Here is a 20,848-nt window from a genome sequence, read left to right on the forward strand (position 1 = left end):
GTATCACCGTACATTCAAACCCTCGTGTAACTGAGCAGTGTAACCCAGCAGTTGGTTGGTTTCCAATCACTCTTGACTTAAAAAAAAGATTTAGAACTCTCAACTTCTTATCGAATGAGCATCCTCAGACGTTTCTATGACCATAAGGCTGAGAGAATGGGAATGGGAATGAGGAAGGTGCAGTTCTATCTACTATACAAAATAAATTCTGCTCATTTTAGACTTGCTCTTTACTTTCACAATAACAGCATTAGACTAGAAATATTCCCAGAAATCAAGAGAGATTAAACATCGATTTCGCATTTTTTTTTGTGTTTTTTAAATTCTCCAAAAATCTGTCTTCTAAAAAAAAAATTAACTCTTAAAAAATCCCCTTTTTTCAGAGTTCCCACACCTAGTGACTATCCACAACTAGTTACTATCACTTTTACTTAACTTGATATAGTTTTTTCACTGTGTTTTTTAAATTTCTCCAAAAATCTGTCTTCTCAAAAAAAAAAAAAAAAAAAATCCACTCTCCAAAAATCCCCAGTTCCCACACCAATCCAAACCTAGTTACTATCACTTTTACTTAACTTGACATAGTTTTTTCACTACTTTCCAATGCTTTTATTTCAATTATTCACAACAAATCAAAAGCAGACATGGATCATTGAATTACTGACCTTTCGTCCTATACTAGCAAAATCATAGTGTTTATAAGAATATACCATTTCAACAAAATAAGGGTTTTATGATTGTTTTGTAGTTGGGAGGGAGGGCGATGCCTCAAAGGGTAAATTTAATACTGAAACATCCCAACTCTCAGTGAATCTTCAGGCAAATACAGTATTAATTCTAAGGGAGAGACGAGGATGGAGGTAAACATTTATATAATTCCCAGGGCCTTATCCAGGACTTTTGTTTGAGGAGTTATTTTTTTTTGTGTGTGTGGGGGGGGGGCAAAAACACTTAAAAATATCAAACTTTACATTGATGTTTCATCCCTCTTCTACGCTGTTATTATGAGAGCAAAGAGTAACACTAAACCCCAAAATGAGCAGAATTCATTCCGTGTACGAGTGGGACTGCCCCTTCCTGATCCCAACCTCCACCTCAGGGTCGTAGAAACCTTAGAAGGTGCGCATTCGATCAGAAATTTAGATTTCTAGTCCTTTTTTATAGGTCAAAAGTGACTGGATATCAACCAGCAGCGAGAGGGGTAGCGGTGAATATTTTCCATGAGGGTATTTTTAAGGGGGGGGGGGCCGGGGCATCTTCAGCCTTTTTATGAATAATATTGAAAAGGTTTTTTATCATGAGTTTAAAAAACAATTCCGATAAGGTTGAACGTGTAAAGATTCTAATTTGTCTTTCACCCAACGACATTGCCTCATATTTTTGGAGTGCTGAAAAACTGAATACAGCCGTTCAGTTACATGAGTTTCAATTACACGGTGGTTCAATTACCCGCACACCAGTTGTGGCTTTATGTATCTAAAACTTCTTTTTTGGGGGGAGGGGGAACATTATATACCCTTACTAGAGGTTATTTTCCATTGGTATTTCAACAAAATTTCAAAATCTCCATCAAAAACTAAAAATAGTCAAGGAATATCAAACAGAAAATATCAAAGTTTTCTGGCTTACAAAAAGGGTTTTAAAAGGAACTTGTGACATTTTTTTCTTGAGACGGTTTCGCTGAAAGCTTTTTTTTTAAGTTTCAATTACAAAGAACCAAGAATCTACTCTCTAGTTAGTTGTAGCTACAGCTGTAACTATGAAACGAAAAAAGAAATAGAAATGTTAAAGTGAAAAAGAAATTTTTTACAGAAAATACAAAAGTAGATGGCAAAATAAAAACATGTTTGGAACGGTTTAGGATCGAAAGTAAAATCTTGGCTACTGGTCTCCAACGCATCTTCAGCAACTGGTCTTCAGCGACCACTTGATTTAATCGCAAGGAAAGAGGAAGCATAATTTTTGCATTAAGTATCCAAACAATGACTTCACACACAAGAAGTTTTTTTTTTCAATAGAGATGGGGCAAAAGTTTTCAGTATGGGAGTTATCAAGCTTCGGTGGAGATTTTCAACTATGGTTGTTTCGGTATTATGCCTTTTTATTGATCGGCCGGCTAAAATTTTTGAGAAGTATCAAGCTCGTTTTCAAATTCCTGAAAATTTGTTCTTGTAATTAAATTTTAGTGTAAAGACCCCAAATATTTTTTAATGATAATATTTTTTTAATTTGGTTTATTTGTTCAAAACAGAGTTTTTAGTTCTCACTTACAGAAGGTACTGGAAAGACAACTATAGCTGTGGTTCAAGTTTCATAGTTAGTTCAGCACTTCTCAGGGCCATTCTGATTGTTTCATGTTTTCCTATAAAATTCCTTTAATTAGGTTTTTTCGTTGCTCCTTCATTATTTTTCTCCCCTCTCTCACTCTTTATTTCTTATTATGCCAACCTGCTATAGTAAAATCTTATTTTTGATTTGCAAAATTATTCAATACCTCTCTGGATTCACGTAAAACCCAACGGCATTAATTTTTTCTGAGAATTTCTTCAACATGGAATCAGATAGAAAAAAAGACATGGTTTGCCGAATACAAAGAGTTTTCAATTAAGACACAAGACCCACCAAAGCTATCTGAAAAACATTCAACTTACTATTTGATAGATGAAAGTGAGTTCATCTTGATTACAAATCACATCTTCACCTGGACCGTATATAGTCATGACCGGGCTTTCGAAGTGATTGGATTTGCATATAAATTTTCCATGTTCATGGATGGTTCTGTGATTCTCCTCTAAAACAGGTTGCAAAAAAAGTTTCATCACTGCAAGATAATGCTGATCCAACCAATAGTCTCGCACTTTATGCATCGGGGATAAATCTAAAAAAATGGAGACGGTTCTTGGAGAACAACACTGCTCTTTTAGAAATACATAAACTCAACTCGAAAGTGGTCAAAACTATTGGAAGTTCTTAGTATGTGACTAACTGTTTTAAAATTAGTCTAAAAGAAAGTCTTAAATATCTATAATCGTGTCTGAGTGACATTTCATACTGGATTTATTAGGATTTTCAGAAAATTATAGCCCAGGGGGTGGAAGGATGGAATTAGGTAGTATAAAGTTAGTCCTTCTCTTTGGGGGAGTTGGAGGGGATTTACCAGTTTGGGCACTTCCAGATAAGCTAGAACGATGGAAGTTGGCAGGCGTATCAGGGACCAGACTAGATCAAATTAGAATTAGTCTCATCCCCGATTTGATCGACTGGGGGGAAGCGAGCAAACAAGATAGCTGAGAAGAATTTTATTTGCCGATAAGACAAACGATTTTTCTTTCTAAGCATGGCTTGTGGTATAGAGGTATGATTCTCGGTTAGGGTGAGAGAGGTCTCAAGTTCGAATCCTATACCACCACAATTTAACCAGATTCAACTAGAAATGGTCACTTCCCCGATTTGACCATCTGGGGGGAGTGGAAGGACGGTTAATCGGGAAAAATTAGAAAAGATGAAGCATTTTTAACTTACGAACGGGCTTTCGGATCTTAATGAATATTGATATTTAGAAGGACCTCGTGTCTCAGAGCTCTGATAGTAAATCCTGATCGGATCCGATGTCATTGGGGGGAGTTGGATAGGAAAACCGGAAATCTTGGAAAACGCTTAGAATGGAGATATCGTAATGAAACTTAGTGGGAAGAAGCTCTTGACTCTTTCGACATCGTTACAAGTGCCATATGAGCTCTTGGCTCTTGTTTTTACTTGTTTTGGTAATTTTATAAATAAATTAGAAATAACATATATATGGTATGTGGCTGAAAACGGCTATTTAAATATGTAAGGCTGCTAAGGTAACATTTCTTAGGTTTAAATGTTGCAAAAAATGCTAATTTAATTTTAATCACAAATAATAGTAAATTTTCAGTTATATAAGTATTTTTTTTTTTACAAAATGGATGCCCGAAATCAGGCACTGTAAAATTACTGATGTATTACCACATAAGATTACCAAAGGGATAAGCTAGACAGTTAATTAAATTGATGAAACACTAGATGTAGGAGTATCCCCTTTATAAGGCAAAGGAAAATCAGAATCATTAAACAATTTCATTAAAAGCTGTACGTAATACTTAAAAAGAAAAGCTCAACTGGTCTTATAGCTACAGGGCAATTCTAAAACATAAATTTTACCCTGTATTATCTAAGGAGTAACCTATTTGATCAGTTTTACCTTATTTTGCCAAAATTATGTTATTTTACCAATTTTACATACCGAGTTTTTATTTTACGGCAATTTTACAATAGGGTTCTGTTCTATTCTCATTTAATGCATTTTGATGGACTTTGTCCTAACGAGCCCAGAAATTGATAATGAGAGCACACGGAATGAAATGAGAAGTAAAATTCTCTTAGACTTGGATTATACGTATGATCCTAGATGTATATGTTAGTAAAATAAACGAATCTTTAGAAGTTAATAGTGAGGGTTTCCAGATTTTACGAGACCCTAGCTGCTACTCCTTTCTTCCTTGAATGATTTAAGGTGACAAAGAAGTTTAACAGCGATCCCCTTCAAGACTTAGGTGCAATTGATTTTCTTCAAAACGCAGGTGTTAATTACGTATTAGGAAATGCTTTCTGAAAGATGCAGGTGGTAATTACGTAATATGGAGGGCCTTCTTCTTTAGTTACTTAAAACCTAAGGATATAGGGGAACAACTTCAGGACCCCGCCAAATTATGCTTTATTTCGTTGTTACAAAATATAATTTGTTTTCTTGGCTTGTTACATAGTAGGCGTGTTTGCTTATGTTGTGGGAGACGTAATCTTGAGTGACTTTTATGATCGTACAATTTGTGTCAGCATTATTTCTGCATCGGAAGAGTGAAAAAAGAAGTGAAGATGAAATATTCCAAAAAGATGTGTGTTCATGACAGCGTTGTAGTAGAATTGAATGCCGAGAAATGTTTGAATTATGAAACAAGTGGCTGGATCTGAATGCGTGCGTTCCCATGACAATAAGGAGTTCAATTTCTTTGTAGTACCGAGAAAATACAATTGCTATAGAGGCGACTATGCAAGAATAGCATTTCCAGAGAAGTAAGTGTTGGGAGAGAACGTAAACATAAAAACTTTAGTTGATGACGAAAGTTACCTACTTGCTGCTTGTAACACACTACCGTCGATACATCTTATTACCATTCCCCTACTATTACCATTCAGCGAAACGTAAAAAGAAGAAAAACATACTGATCTAGGATTAACATGCAAAATACCTTGTTTAGGTACCGAAACTGTTACCTATGTCAAAATAATGTGGTAATAGATGGATAAATTAAAGATGAATTAATAAAAAAATAAACCTCAGGAAAACGTTACTAGCGTCAATGAGAGTTTAACCGCGGATACATTCATTGAATCCATCTATAAGAAAGGAGTGAGTTCGTTACTAGTGAGAAGGAATCATTGTTAGTCTATAATCGGTAGTGAGAGTATCAGGATTAGAAATGGCTAGATCTGAGAAAAGAAAATTCATACGGAATCAAGTAACTTTGGAAAAAGGTTTGTGGCAGTGAGAGTATTGAGAAAAGAAAAATCATACAGAATCAAGTGACTGGAAAAGCGTTTAATTCTAGATGGTGAGTTTCTAGAGTTATCTCTTCAAACAAAAATATTTTCTCTGCGAATGCTTTAACGATATAATAAAAAATGATTCTCTGTCTTGGAGTATTGTATGACAGTTACATTGTGGTCCAGATGTATTCATTCAATTTATTGATATAACAATTGAAACAAAACAAAATGAGTTTGTGGATTTACTTTTGAGCACTACCTAACATTCCTTTAAAACGGCCAGAGCAACAAGAAATAAGTGAAAAAATCTTGTCTAAACAGGTTTTGTGACGTCACTCGATTACTCCTCCTCCTAGAAGACATTCTTTTTATTGATAGTTCATTGTAAAAATCTTTTACATATGCCCATTATGTTTGTCTACATTGGGCAGCTAGTCATCACATGAGAATTGTATAATTATTGATGACTATAACGAAAAGATTAGATTATAAAATCCATGTAAATTGCATAGAGAATACAGTGTGCAGATAAAAGACAGTAATTCCTGCCTTGAAGATATTTGTGACTATCAAACTGGAAGTTTTCTATGCTCAAATTGTCACCATGATGAAGTTGATCAATGGGAAAACATTTACCCTGGTATGATTGCAAAAACCCTAAACACGACTTCAGTTTATTTCTAAGAGACTGGCATCGTTACGATTTTAATTTGTTTTGGGAGGAAGAACCGGATCTACGCTTTAATCGCTGGAATAATAAGAGTCTGGTTTTTATGACATCATTGTCAAGATATCGAATACTATGATTTCAAACCTACAGATTTTTGTTTGGCTGTTACAGAAACTGATTCTTCATATGAGAATTTCGTATGTGCCATTGCTTCACACAAGCAAATTGAAACAAGTGAATTTGATTATATGAATCAAAATGGTATTACTGACTCTACAAAGAGATGAAATAAAAACGAAGTTCATTAAACTTTAGAAGATGTAACCCTGACTTTGCAATCCAAGATGTATACAAGTTTAATCCTGACAAGCTACCGCTAGTTATCGCTACCGATGGTTATTTATACGTGTAAGATGAAATCTTAAGGACACAGGCTTTTGTGCATGCATCTTTTATTAATCAACAAACTCAAAAACATTTTAAAAGCATTTCACTCTTAGGAATATGATTCTTAAATTATATAGGTAGGAAATAGTATTTTCAACTGGGAAACAGTTCAATCGAGGATCATCTAAATTATTGCTTTTCACTGTACGTATATCAGCGACATCAAAAAATAAAATATAATAGTACATGAAAACCCCATCTTTTGGTTGATAAGCCTTGTGATCGCTTTCGATTTTGAATAAAGGATTTTCCCCTTTGCTCAGAAAAGTTTTTAATGTGAGGCGTGTAGAATGTATACGGTAGACCAAATAGATCGAAAAATTCAATATTCTTCGCTGTTTAAAATATGCATAGCGACTGTTGCGTCTTTACAGTTGATGGACTACTATTAACAATGATAAGGGTATTGATTACAATTTGAATATGCTCGAGAAAATCCGACGGTATTCAATAGGATTTGTGTTTGGTCATGTAAGGTGCTAAATTGAATACAATGATTATTTGATTTATGTTTATGGTACCAAATCTAACAGAACACTGGCATCAGGGATAATTTCCGCGAGAGTTCCAAATTGATTTAGCGAAATTAAAATGTTATACTCTCCTCCAAGGGTTCGAAAAAGGTACACCCTAAACGTACTGTATTCGTTTGGACAATATTCATATCTTGAGTACCAGAAAAATTTAACACAATGATACCATGAGTTTCTGCAATCATTTCTTTGGCTATTAAATAAAAAAAAACAAGTTATTTCAACTGAAAGTAAAGAGCAACATAAAAATTTAAAACGAACAGAAATTACTTCGTATATGAAAGGGGCTGCTTCCTCATCAACACCCCGCTCTTTACACTAAAGTTTGACTCTTTCTCTCAACTCTTCTTTTTAAAACAGTAAAAAACTAATTTCTTAATTTAATTTCTGAACGTTTTTGAATCAATGCATCGTTTAATTTTGGCTCTCCGCAGAGGAATAATTAAAACGAAATTTGCAAATATTTTTTTTGGCTAAATGGCTTTCTCATAATTTTGATCGAATGATATTGAGAAAAAAAAGAGCGGGGGAGGAAGCCTAGCTACCCTCCAATTTTTTGTTTAATTAAAAAGGAAACAAGAACTTTTAATTTTTTACAAATCTTTTTATTAGTGAAAGATATACGTAACTTTTTATTCTCATGTTTTTATTACATATATGAGAGGGTTCGCCCCCTCGTTAGTACCTTTCTCTTTACACTAAATCTTAATTTTTGTCCCAATTCATTAAGAATGACCCCTGAATCATAAAAGCCGTAGAATAAATAGTTGACATTTCTAAAAATACTTTAGCGTAAAGAGCGAGGTATTAGGAGAGGGTGAGCCCCTCATATGGGTAATAATTTCTTTGCTCCTTACTTCCAGCTGAAAAAAAACTTTCATATTTATTTTTTCATTGTTTTTTTTTAAATAATGCTAGTAAATCCTGCGCTCCCTTCATGAAAATTTTCTTCCCCCATGGCAAATTCCTCAATGGAAAGTTCCCCCAGCATATCCCCCTCTTCTCAACCCCTCCCCCGACCAAAAAATCCTCCTGAAAACGCTTGTACACTTCCCAATAACCATTACTATATGTAAGCACTGGTCAAAGTTTGTAACTTGTAGCCCCTCCCACGGGGACTGTGGGGGAGTAAGTCGTCCCCAAAGACATACTTATAAGGTTTTTTGACTACGTTGAATAGAATGGCTATCTCAGAATTTTGATCCGTTGACTTTGGGAAAATAATTAGTGTGGGAGGGGGCCTAGGTGTCCTCCAATTTTTTTGGTCACTTAAAAAGGGCACTAGAACTTTTCATTTCCATTAGAATGAGCCCTCTCGCTACATTCTAGGACAACTGGGTCGATATTATCACCCCTGGAAAAAAACAAACAAAAAACAAACAAACAAATAAACACGCATCCGTGATCTGCCTTCTGACAAAAAATACAAAATTCCACATTTTTGAGAATAGGAGCTTGAAACTTCTACAGTAGGGTTCTCTGATACGGTGAATCTGATTGTGTAATTTTCGTTAACATTCTATGACTTTTAGGGGATGTTTCAGCCTATTTTCTAAAATAGCGCAAATTTTCTCAGGCTCGTAACTTTTGAAGAGTAAGACTAAACTTGATTAAAGTTATATATTTAAAATCAGCATTAAAATACGATTCTTTTGATGTAGCTATTGGTATCAAAATTCCATTTTTTTTTAGTTCTGGTTACTATTGAGCCGGGTCGCTCCTTACTACACAGTTCGTTACCACGAACTGTTTGATACCATTTTCAAACAACTGTGTATCTTGATCTAGGGATCGCATTGTAAATTCATGCAGTGTCTTGTAGGATTTATCAAAGAATAAATTGTAGAGTGGAATTTCATTCACTTTACATACAAGATATGGAAGTCCAAACATTTCACATTTATATGGGGTATTTGTCCCTGATCCTAAGGCATTAGCACTTTCTACAAAAGCCAAATCAAGTTTGAAGGAATTTTTCCCAGCCGAGCCTAAATCTTTAGTTGTCAGACCTCTAAGTATATTGCTAGTGTCAGTGTTCCTTTTATATTCATATCCAATAACAGAACATCTTAATATTTTGTAGAACATTGGAGTCATCAACATGAATTGTATATAACTTGCATAATTTGAAAAATTGTTGCTTGTGCTCACCAGCGTTGCATTTATGTTGATACTGATTGGCATAAACAAATTGTGTAGTACACAATTTCCATAGGATAACCCCTTGGCTGCACTTGGTTTTCCATTGTTAGATTTTTTGACAATCTTGTCTGATCTGAAATGCGAAGTCAAATCTATGAAATAACCTTCACTTGAATAAATTTGAAAATGCACGTTTTCAGAGAGCAGTTATTGCGGATAAAATTGTTCATAGGAACTATGTTTTTCGCTCATGTCAATATTTTCCGCATTGAAAAGATTTTGATATGAGGTGACTGAAGGATGCGATTTTTTATGTAGTAGATATGTTACCTCTAGAAAAAAAAAACTTTTTCGATCTAACAATTTTTACTCTTGGTTTCTTTTTCTTCTTTGGCAAGAGCAATGTTTTACGCTTCTGACCTGAATTCAGAATGATGAGGTGTTCCTCGTTCTTTTTGAACTTCTTTTGCTTTTTGTAATTTTATTCGCTAACCGAGGGATCGCGCGCCGGACCTGATATTTTGTGAAACACTTTCTTTTAAATCCTTCCAAGAACCCCAATCATGCAGTGTACTTTTAACCTACTTAGATCCTAAAAATATTCGTGGGATGTTTTGGGACCACTCCGCTTGCTAGCTCTTGCGTAAGGGTTCAGTACATTCCTCTATTATGTGCGATACGTGATAACTGGCCAATTTTGACATTGTTGAAGTGGAAGTTCTCCATCAATCGTTTTCGTGGTCAACCTCGTAGACGAAGGCCATAGAGGGATCCTTCAAGGGTGATTTTCGGGAGACGGCGCGGCTCGTAGAGGACGCAAAATTTGTGGCAGCCGATGCGATATATTTCTTAGCCAGGAGTAGTTCGGAGCAAAACAACTTAGCAAACCAAATGCTGAGACCGTAGCCGGACATTGACGAAAAACCCCTGTAACAGTCCTTTGCATGACCCAATTGTCGTTGTCTAGGAGTAGCAACATAGCAATCAATATCAGAACAAACAAATGTTTTTCGCTTCGAAAAAATGAGTGAGCCATTTCACTGAATGGATCGAAAATGACATGTAATTACAGCCAAATATTTTTTTATTGCTCGAAGATCGGCCAATTCACTTCTTAATCTTAACTGATAGAGTTCCAAATGCGACGTGTTGACTGGAATATATTGAAGTTGCTTTATATTTTTGTGGTGAATGCGTTCATGAGTGGTTTTTCGTTCATGCAGGAGGAGGACACTGGTAAAAATATAACATTGTCTGATGACAAGCCGGATGGATAGTCTGCGAAAATAAGACGATCCATCCTACTGAATGTTCCAGGGCTTTTACCCTCGATTATATTCGGTTTAAAACTGAGAAATCTTTCGGATTATCCTTGAGATGAATAATTTTGTTCTCGATGGGATAACTAATGTAGATCTTGCCCTGTTCTATTAAATAGTTAAAGTGGAATGCATAATTTTTACGAGCAGAAAGTTTTCTATTGATAGTACAACACAAACCAGTCATGCTACCATATCCATTGTATTTAAGGGTGAGATGGGAGTATACATCAAAGTTACATGAATTTATCCATTCTTCTTCCTCAGGATATACTGACCAATCTTTTGGTCTAACTCTTATGTCTTGTATATGATCTTTCCTCGATTATTTTAAAGAATACAATCAACAAGAGCAACTTCATGCATCCCCTCAAATTGATGGCGGTGGATAGGTTTGTCCAAATTCGCTTTTTTATTCAAATCATCATAGAGAAGGTCAGATATATTGGACATGAACGTCATAAAAGTCATTAAGCATTGCGAACGTCTTCAGCGGTAATGAAAGAATTAAAATCAGAGTTATATCTTAGCCAGCAAACAAGCAACTATCTCTTGCCCTTACGAGTTTTTAATATCTTTTCTGTCTGATGCATTCCAGTGGTTTTAACAAGCGGTCAATAGCTATTTGCTAAGGTAAGCAAACAAGCTCTTAGTCGCTAGTTAATCGTGCAAAGGGGGCGCTTATAACACCTACATTGTGTGCTGAATTCCAAATATGAAAAGGAAACGACATTTCAACGTAAAAGGGTATTACTATCCCTGAAATTAGCACATGAAGATTAAAATTGAATTTTAGCGAGTGATGAAAATGTAACTTATCGATGCGTTAACTGAAAAGGGTAGATTATATACATTCCTTGTAGTGAATAAAAATAGGTAGAACAAGGAAAATTTGACTATACTAATGCATTATTATGTGACGGCCCCTCCTCATTCAATAAGACCACATGTAACCCTAGACTAAAGAATAAAGGTTTATTGATTGTTTGACCTATTATACATCATAAAACAGTTGCTTCTTATAAAAAGAGTACCCCAACTCTCCAAAAATTCTAGTCTAGCAAAAGGAACGTTTCAGAGACGGGTCTACAGACTTATCCTAAGCTATTTTAAAGCAGTTGGCAGGCCTATTTTATCACCCAGTGAAGAAATAAGTGTGAGTCTGCGTTGGGATCCAAATAAAACCCATGTATTCTCAATTGATTCCTTTATTGTGACCTGGATTTCAAAGTCTCGCTCTAGAATTTTTACCCTCATAAGAATTCTCTAACATCGGAACAATAGCAATTTTTTAAAACCTTTTTTTTTTCCTTCTATAATTTTAATGTTTAATCTTTCAAAGAATACTTCTACGGTTAAAAATTTACATTTAAAGCTGATACATTTTTATGGTGACCGGAGAAGGTTTCTGACCATGATTCAGAAGGAGGGAAAGCTAGCAGGCACCAGGGCTATGAGGGCAAAGGGAGATGATTTATTTGAGTTAAAAGTAATGGGAAACTGTGATTTTTAGCCCATTTACTTCATAAAAAACTAACATTTTATTTGTATTTAAGAATATTTCGGAACAATACCCTCAAACCACAAAAACGGCAAGGGCAAGCAAAGATGTGGTTGCTACTGCGGTCACTTAAAGACCAACGGTCATCATGTACGATATATGTTTGGAAAAAAGGAAGCATCAATGGTCACAACCAACCCCCTCTGTATGCATTTTTTATCAACTTTAATTTCAAGAACGCAAAGAGGGTAACTTACCACGATGTATAGGGTAATTTCTGGCTCTCAACTTCTTGACTCGTAATAAGGGGGGTATGGATATGAAGTCACTTTGGGGGCCCTATGTATGGAATAATTCCTGGCTCTTAAATTCTTAACTGTTAGTGGGGGGTCTATGGATGCGATGAGCAACTTGCCCACTCAAACATATTCAAACAAACTATTCTCTTTCAGCCTAGTATAAATTCTTTTTCAGGATGAAATTAAAAGTGTTTCAATGGGCTTATATGCTCTTATTTTTCTAGGTTCAGGCGTAATAGCGTTGTTCATCAGCCAATAGTAAAAAAGGTGGGATTCTTTTTCCGCAAGGCTCGATTGAAACTGTCGACTTGTTAATAAGACATTTGAGCTATGAGGAAGAAAACCATCAACAAAAGGTGGCTGAATTTAAAATACCGGTAATTGAAAATTAGATATACAGGTTTCAAGCTCTCTTTTCCAAAAGCTTGTAAAATCGCTTCCGATGGGTTGCAAGTTCTGTATGTTTATGATTTGGAGGGAAATCAACTTTTAGTCTCCGAGATATTAAACAGATGAAATTTTTTTTGGAGGGAAGGGGTGCTGGATGTGGGATTTTATTTCAGACAGGGAACACCTTTTTTAAAAGGCTGATAACATAAAAAAAAATAATGAAAAAATCACAAGTATACGAAAATTTCTGAGGGGAGGGGTATGAAACTGTGCCACCCACACGTGTGCATGTCTGAAAAGACCTAAATCAACTGAACTTCAAGGTAAGTAAAAATAAGTGTCACATTTTACCTCTGATGATCTTTACCTTGTACCACATAAGCTGTATAAGGTCGCCCTTCTAATTTGGTAATAATTACCTGTATTTCCCTTATGCGTGTATGTTTCGCAAATGATTGGTTTATCAACAACTGTTTTTTTTTCTATGGTTCTTTTAATTTTTTATGGCACTTGGTATTAAGCAACGGTCAATTCGGAAAGAATAGAAAAAATGAGGTATTTTTAAATTACGAACGGGTGATCGGATCTGAATAAAATTTGATATTTAGAAGGATATCGTGTCTCAGAGCTATTATATTAGATCCCGACCGGATCCGGTGACACTGGGGGGGGGGGTTGGAGGGGGAAACCTAAAATCTTGGGAAACACTTAGAATGGGGGGATTGGGATGAAACTTGGCGGTAAAATTAAGCATTAGTCCTAGATACGTGATTAATAGAACCAGAACGGACCCGCTCTCTTTGGGGGAGTTGGGGGGGAGGGTTATATCTAAAAAATTAAAAAAATGAGGTATTTTTAACTTACGAAGGAGTGATAGGATCTTAATGAAATTTCATATTTAGAAGGACCTCATAACTCAGATCTCTTATTTTAAATCCCGACTGGATACAGTGTCATTGGGGGGAGTGGGGGGGGAATTTTGGATAAGGCTTAGAGTGGAGGGATCAGGATGAAACATGGTGGTAAAAATAAGCACAAATCCTAAATACGTGTTTGACATAACTGGAACAGATCATCTCTCATTGGGGGAGTTGGGGGGAGGGTTAATTCTGAAACGTTAGAAAAAATTAGGTATTTTTAACTTACAAAGGAGTGATCAGATCTGAATGAAATTTCATATTTAGAAAGACGTCATAACTCAGATCTCTTATTTTAATTCTCGACTGGATTTAGTGTCATTGGGGGAGAGAGAACAGGAAATCTTGGAAAACGCTTAGAGTGCAGAGATCAGGATGAAACTTAGTGGGAAGAATAAGCATGAGTCCAAGATAGTTGACTAACACAACCGAACCTGATCCACTCTCTCTGGGGGAGTTAGGAGGGTGGGGGTAATTGAGAAAAATTAGAAAACATAGGGCGTTTGTAACTTCGAACGGTTGATCAGAGATTAATGAAATTTGAAATTTAGAAGGATCTTGTGCTTCAGAGCTCTTATTTCAAATCACCACCAGATCCGATGACATTGGGAAGAGTTTTAGAGGGCAACTGGAAATCTTGGAAAACGTGAAAGTTGAGGTTTCTTCATCTTACGAATGGGTGATCGGATCTTGAAGAAACTTGATATATAGAAAGATCTTATGTCTCATATGGTTCATTTTCATTTTGAATCGGATCCAGGGACATAGGGAGTTTGAGGGGGGAAACAGAAATCTTGGCAACGGGAAATCTTGGAAAACACTTGGAGTGGAGTGATGGGGATGAAACTTGATGGGAAGAATAAGCACAAGATACATGATTGAAATAATTGGAATGGATCCACTCTCTTTAGGGGAGTTAGGGGGGGGGGGTGTTAATTCAGAAAAATTAGAAAAAATGAGGTATTTTTAACTTACGAGTGGGTGATCGAAACTTAATGAATTTTGATATTTAGAAGGACCTTGTGTGTCAGAGCTCTTATTTTAAATCCCGACTGGCATTATGTATAAGGACCGGCATTAGATATTAGGTATAGGTATAAGGACGACTCATACTGGACAAAAGTGATATGAGATGGAGGCTGGAATTAGCGTAGCAAAGGACATGATTATTTGGCCAAAGGATGTGTTGCAGTTATCATAGATGCATTTTCAAAAAAACTGTTATATGTTGGCATAAAAAATAAATACTGTTATATATGTTTTTCTTCTGCGAACACCAAAGTAATACCCAAAGATCATTTCTGCTTTCTGAATTACAACGGAAATTATGGACACAGATATTCTAGTTGAAGGCTTTCGTTCCAGTGAGGAGATGCATGGATTACAGTTTTTAGTTTTTATCGGTGACGGTGATTCTAGTGTTTTTATAAGCTAAAACAAAGTGTTTCCTATGGTTCCAACATACGGAAACATGAATGTGCAAATCACGTAAAAAAAAAGTTATATAACCCATCTATATAATTTGTGTAAAAATAAAAAAGGTTTTTACACAGATTTCTTCCCAGAGGAATTATCCAGCAACTGACAAAAAATTTAAGGGGTGCGATAAAAATAAATTCTGAAAATAATGGAACATAGGAAGCTGGCACGTCTGCAGGGAGGGGGTCGTCGGGACCCCCCCCCCCCAAAAAAAAAAAAATTTGACATGTTTAATTTCCCCATGGTTTCTTGGGATTTCTGGCAAAAGTAGGACATTTATTTAGAATCTAGATACATGTGTGAAGCCCTTTTTTTTAGTTTTACAGCATGAAATTATCCGGTCAAATCACTGCCCAATTATTAACCCATTTTTTGTCTAAATTTTTACCCTCTTTGAAGTAATTAGCGATTGTACTGTTATTTTTTTTTTTTTTTGAAAAGAGTTTGCTTTCCACAGCAAAATAGAACTATTCTTGATATTAGGGCGTTTATCCCCCCTTTTCAGGATAAAGTACAGCTTCTAATGGATCAATTTTGGAAACTATCATTTTTCATTAAAATCGGCGCTTTCGCAATAGAAGAACTACCCACCACAGCATCCATATTGCACTGTTAACCCTAAAATCTCCCTTTCAGTGGGATATAAAAGATTAATCACTAGTTCTAAATCGCTATGAACATAAGCTGAGCCTAAAACGTACTCTTGAGGCTTCAGTCTTCTTCCCCCCATAGGCTACAATACTAAAGATTAAAGTTAATCTGTATTTTCCTATATACGTGCTTTTTGCATTTATTTAGTTACAAAATAAAAAAAGTGCTACTTTATTTCTGCTGTTTCGAAGGTTTTGCCCCCCCCCCGAAAAAATTCCTGCGTACGTGCCAGAGTGGAAGAATTGGAAAACTAGTTAAAAGAGGTCTGTACCATGTTTTCAGAAACCACACAAATGGTATTCTGGCTGTCCTAAGATTGCTGAATTGACCGTGAACGGTAAAATAGAAGGTCGGTGGAATACTTCTTCCCTGCACGTGTTTGAAGATGTTATGAGAGGAGCCGGTATTGTGTGTCAAAAAGCAGAGCAGCTTTGAAATGACGCAACTACAAACTTAGCTGAAAGCTAATGTCAGTTGTTGCAAAGTCAGTTGTTGCAAAATTCATCGAAGGATAGCAAACGAGATTCATACCATGCAAGAGTTAATGGAGTAAGTCTTGCAAATAATTCAGGTCCAAAATGGCATCAATTAGCTTGGAAAAATATTTTGGGCTTAGTCCTTCTAGCGTAACATAAAAATATTGCAAATAAACGGCTAAACTTCGTGTAAAATCTAAACGTAATTTGACCAGTTATTATAGAGCTCTTGGAGGAAAACACGTTGCTCAGTTAAACAAGAGCTAAGAGCTCATATGGCACTTGTGACGAGGCGAGAAGAGCTAAGAGCCAAGAGATCATTAGGTATGAGCTCTAACAAAATTCTACGAATCAATAGATTGATTTAAAAAGGAAATAAGAAGCTTAATGCCGGTCAAGATTTAAAATAAGAGCTCTGAGTCACGACGTCCTTCTAAATATCAAAATTCATTAAGATCCGATCACCCACTCGTAAGTTATAAATACCTATATTTTTCTAATTTTTCCTCTCCCTTTTGCCCCCCAGATGGTCGAATCTGGGAAAACGACTTTATCAAGTCAAATTGTGCAGCACCCTGACACGCCTACCAATTTTCATCGCCCTAGCACGTCCAGAAGCACCGAACTCGCCAAATCACTTAACCCCTCCCCCCAACTCCCCCAAAGAGAGCGAATCCAGCACGATTCTGTCAATCACGTATCAAGGACATTTGTTTATTCTATCCACCAAGCTTCATCCCGATTCCTTCACTCCAAGTGTTTTTCCAAGATTTCCCCCTCCAACTCCCCCCAATGTCAAAAGATCTGGTCGGGATTTGAAATAAGAGCTCTGAGACATGAATTCCTTTTAAAAATCAAATTTCATTACGATCCGATCATCTATTCGCAAGATACAAATACCCCAATTTTCATGTTTTCCAAGAATTCCGGTTTCCCCCTCTAACTCCACCGAATGTCACAGGATCTGGTCGGAATTTGAAATTAGAACTTTAAAGCACAAGATCCTTCTAAATATCAAATTTCATTAAGATCTGTTCACCGTTTCGTAAGTTACAAATACCTCAATTTTCAAAATTACCCCCCCCCCCCAATTCCACCAAAGAGAGCAGATCCGGTCCAGTTATGTCAATCACGTATCTTAGACAGGTTTCTATTCTTCCCATCCAGTTTCATCCTGATCTCACCGCTTTAAGTATTTTCTAAGATTTCCAGCCCCCCCCCAACTGCCCCCCCCCAAATTACGCTTGATCCGGTTGAGATTTAAGTAAGATATCTGAGTTACGAGGTCCTTCTAAATATGAAGTTTCATGAAGATCCGATCACTCCTTCGTAAGTTAAAAATACGTCATTTTTTCTTATTTTTCAGAATTACTCCCCCCCCCCCCCCAATTGAGAGGATCCGTTCAAATTATGTAAATCACGTATGCAAGACTTCTGCTTATTTTTCCAACCAAGTTTCATCCCAGTCCCTCCAATCTAAGCGTTTTCCATCATTTTAGGTTTCCCCACCCCAAACTTCCCCCAATGTCACCAGATCCGGTCAGGATTTAAAATAAGAGCTTTGAGACACGATATCCTTCTAAATATCAAATTTCATGGAGATCCAATCACCCGTTCATAAGTTAAAAATACCTCATTTTTTCTAATTTTTCAGAATTATCCCCCCCCCCAACTACCCCAAAGACAGCGGATCCGTTCTGGTTATGTCGATCATGTATCTAGGACTCGTGTTTTTTTCCCACCAAGTTTCGTCCCGATCCCTCCACTCTAAGTGTTTTCCAAGTTTTAGGTTTCCCCCTCCCAACTCCCCACCCCCATCACCAGATCCGGTCGGGTTTAAAATAGGAGCTCTGTGCCACGATATCCTTCTAAATATGAAATTTCATTGAGATCCGATCACCCGTTCGTAAGTTAAAAATGCCTCATTTTTTTAATTTTTCAGAAATACCCCCCCCCCCCCTCAACTACCCCAAAGAGAGCGGATCCGTTCCGTTTATGTCAATCATCTATCTGGGACTTGTGTTTATTTTTCCCACCATGTTTCATCCCGATCCCTCCACTCTAAGTGTTTTCCAAGTTTTAGGTTTCCCCCTCCCAACTCATCGCCCCCGTCACCAGATCCCGTCGGGATTTAAAATAAGAGCTCTAAGACACGATATCCTTCTAAACATCAAATTTCATTGAGATCCGATCACCCGTTCGGAAGTTGAAAATACCTCATTTTTTCTAATTTTTAAGAATTACTCCCCCCCCCCCAACTAACCCAAAAAGAGCGAATCAGTTCCAATTATGTCAATCATGTATCTTGGACTTGCGCTTATTTTTCCCATCAAGTTTCATCCCGATCCCACCACTCTAAGTGTTTTCCAAGATTTTAGGTTCCCCCCCCCCATCCAACTCCCCCCAATGCCATCAGATCCGGTCGGGATTTAAAATAAGAGCTCTGAGAAACAATATCATTCCAAACATCAAATTTCATTAAGATCCAATCACCCGCTCATAAGTTAAAAATACTTCATTTTTTCTATTTTTTCCGAATTAACCGGCCCCCCACCCCCCCCCCCCAGATGGTCAAATCGGGAAAACGACTGTTTCTAATTTAATCTGTTCCGGTCCCTGATACGCTTGCCAAATTTCATCGTCCTAGCTTACCTGGAAGTGCCTAAAGTAGCAAAACCGGGACTTTAGGTTTCCCCCGTCCAACTCCCCCCAATGTCATCAGATCCGGTTGGGATTTAAAATAAGAGCTCTGAGACACAATATCATTCCAAACATCAAATTTCATTACGATTCAATCACCCGCTCATAAGTTAAAAATACTTCTTTTTTTCTATTTTTTTGCGAATTAACCGGCCCCCCACTCCCCCCCAGATGGTAAAATCGGGAAAAAGATTATTTCTAATTTAATCTGGTCCAGTCCATGATAAGCTTGCCAAATTTCATCGTCCTAGCTTACCTGGAAGTGCCAAAAGTAGCAAAACCGGGACCGACAGACAGACACACCGACAGAATTGGCGATTGCTATATGTCACTTGGTTAATACCAAGGGCCATAAAAACGATTTTTTTTTAAACCACTAGTAAGGAGCGACATTAAAACTTAAAACGAAAAAAAATTATTCCGTATATGAAAGGGTTTGTCCTCTCCTGAACGCCTGGCTCTCAACACTTTTTTATCAAGTTTTTAATTGTTTTAAAAAGTAGAGCAGTGAGAAAAACTCAAACTTTAGCGTAACGAGCGAGGTGTTGAGGAGAGTAAAAAACTTGTTTGTATTAAATAAAAAAAACTATTTCTTTTTAACGAAAGTAAGGAGCAACAGTAAAACTTAAAACGAACAGAAATTACTCCGTATATGAAAGGGGCTTTTCCTTCTCAACGCCCCGCTCTTTACGCTAAAGTTTGACTCTTTCTCTTAACTTTAATTTTTAAAACAGTAAGAAACTTTAGCGTAAAGAGCGGGGCGTTGAGGAGGAAAAGCCCCTTTCATATACGGAGTAATTTCTGTTCGTTTTAAGTTTTAAATGTCGCTCCTTACTTTCAGTAAAAATAATTGTTTTTTTTTATTTAACTTCTGAACGTTTTTGAATTAATACATGTTTTGAGTCTGATTCTCTGCACCTAAATCATAAAAACCAAATTTGCATATTAATTTTTTTTGGCTAAATGGCCTTCTCATAGTTTTAATTCGAATATTTTGAAAAAAAGGAGCAGAGGAGGAGCCCTAGTTGCCCTCCAATTTTTGATTACTTAAAAAGGCAACTAGAACTTTTAATTTTTTTACGAACGTTTTCATTAGTAAAAAATATACGTAGCTTACGAATTAACTTACGTAACGAACTTCTATATTTGTATGTTTTTATTACGTACATGAGGAGGTTTAGCCCCTCGTCAATACCTCGCTCTTTACACTAAAGCTTAAATTTTCTCCCAGTTCCTTAAGAATAACCCCAGAATCACAAAGGCCGTAGAATAAATAGTTAAAATTACTAAAAATACTTTAGCGTAAAGAGCGAGGTATTACGAGGAGGTGAACCCCTCATATGCGTGATAATTTCTGTTCGTTTTAAGTTTTAACGCTGCTCCTTACTTTCAGTTGAAAAAACTTTTCTTTGTTTTTTCAAATATTACTAGAAAATCCTCCGCCCCCTTCATTGAAATTCCCTTTCCCCATGACAAGTTCCTCCATGGAAAGATCATCCCAAATGACCTCCCCCCTAGACTTCTTCCCCTCCCAAAAATATCCCCCTGAAAACGTCTGTACACTTCCCAATAACCATTACTATATGTGTAAACACTGGTCAAAGTTTGTAACTTGCAGCCTCTCCCACGGGGACTGTGGGGGAGTAATTCGTCCCCCATAGTTATTAGGTTTTCCGACTATGGTGAATAAAATGGCTATCTCAGAATTTTGATCCGGTGACTTTGGGGGAAAAATGAGCGTGGGAGGGGGCCTAGG

At 36.6% G+C, this 20,848-nt stretch overlaps 1 protein-coding gene across 4 annotated transcripts in view; it reads right to left on the reverse strand.

Annotated features, from left to right (window-relative positions):
* Nucleotides 1-20,848, reverse strand: part of LOC136041768 (importin subunit alpha-like) — a 64,278-nt gene that overhangs the window by 27,384 nt on the left and 16,046 nt on the right. For 2 of the 4 annotated variants that reach the window (XM_065726530.1, XM_065726527.1), the window contains exon 6: nt 2,652-2,878. The exons of the other annotated variants lie outside the window; for them this stretch is intronic. In XM_065726530.1, coding sequence (XP_065582602.1) covers nt 2,652-2,878 — 227 coding nt within the window. The remainder of the gene's footprint in view (nt 1-2,651; nt 2,879-20,848) is intronic. 4 annotated transcript variants of the gene reach the window in all.

Source organism: Artemia franciscana, unplaced genomic scaffold (assembly GCF_032884065.1).
Source record: "Artemia franciscana unplaced genomic scaffold, ASM3288406v1 PGA_scaffold_37, whole genome shotgun sequence".
In the NCBI taxonomy this organism is placed as follows: Eukaryota; Metazoa; Arthropoda; class Branchiopoda; order Anostraca; family Artemiidae; genus Artemia; species Artemia franciscana.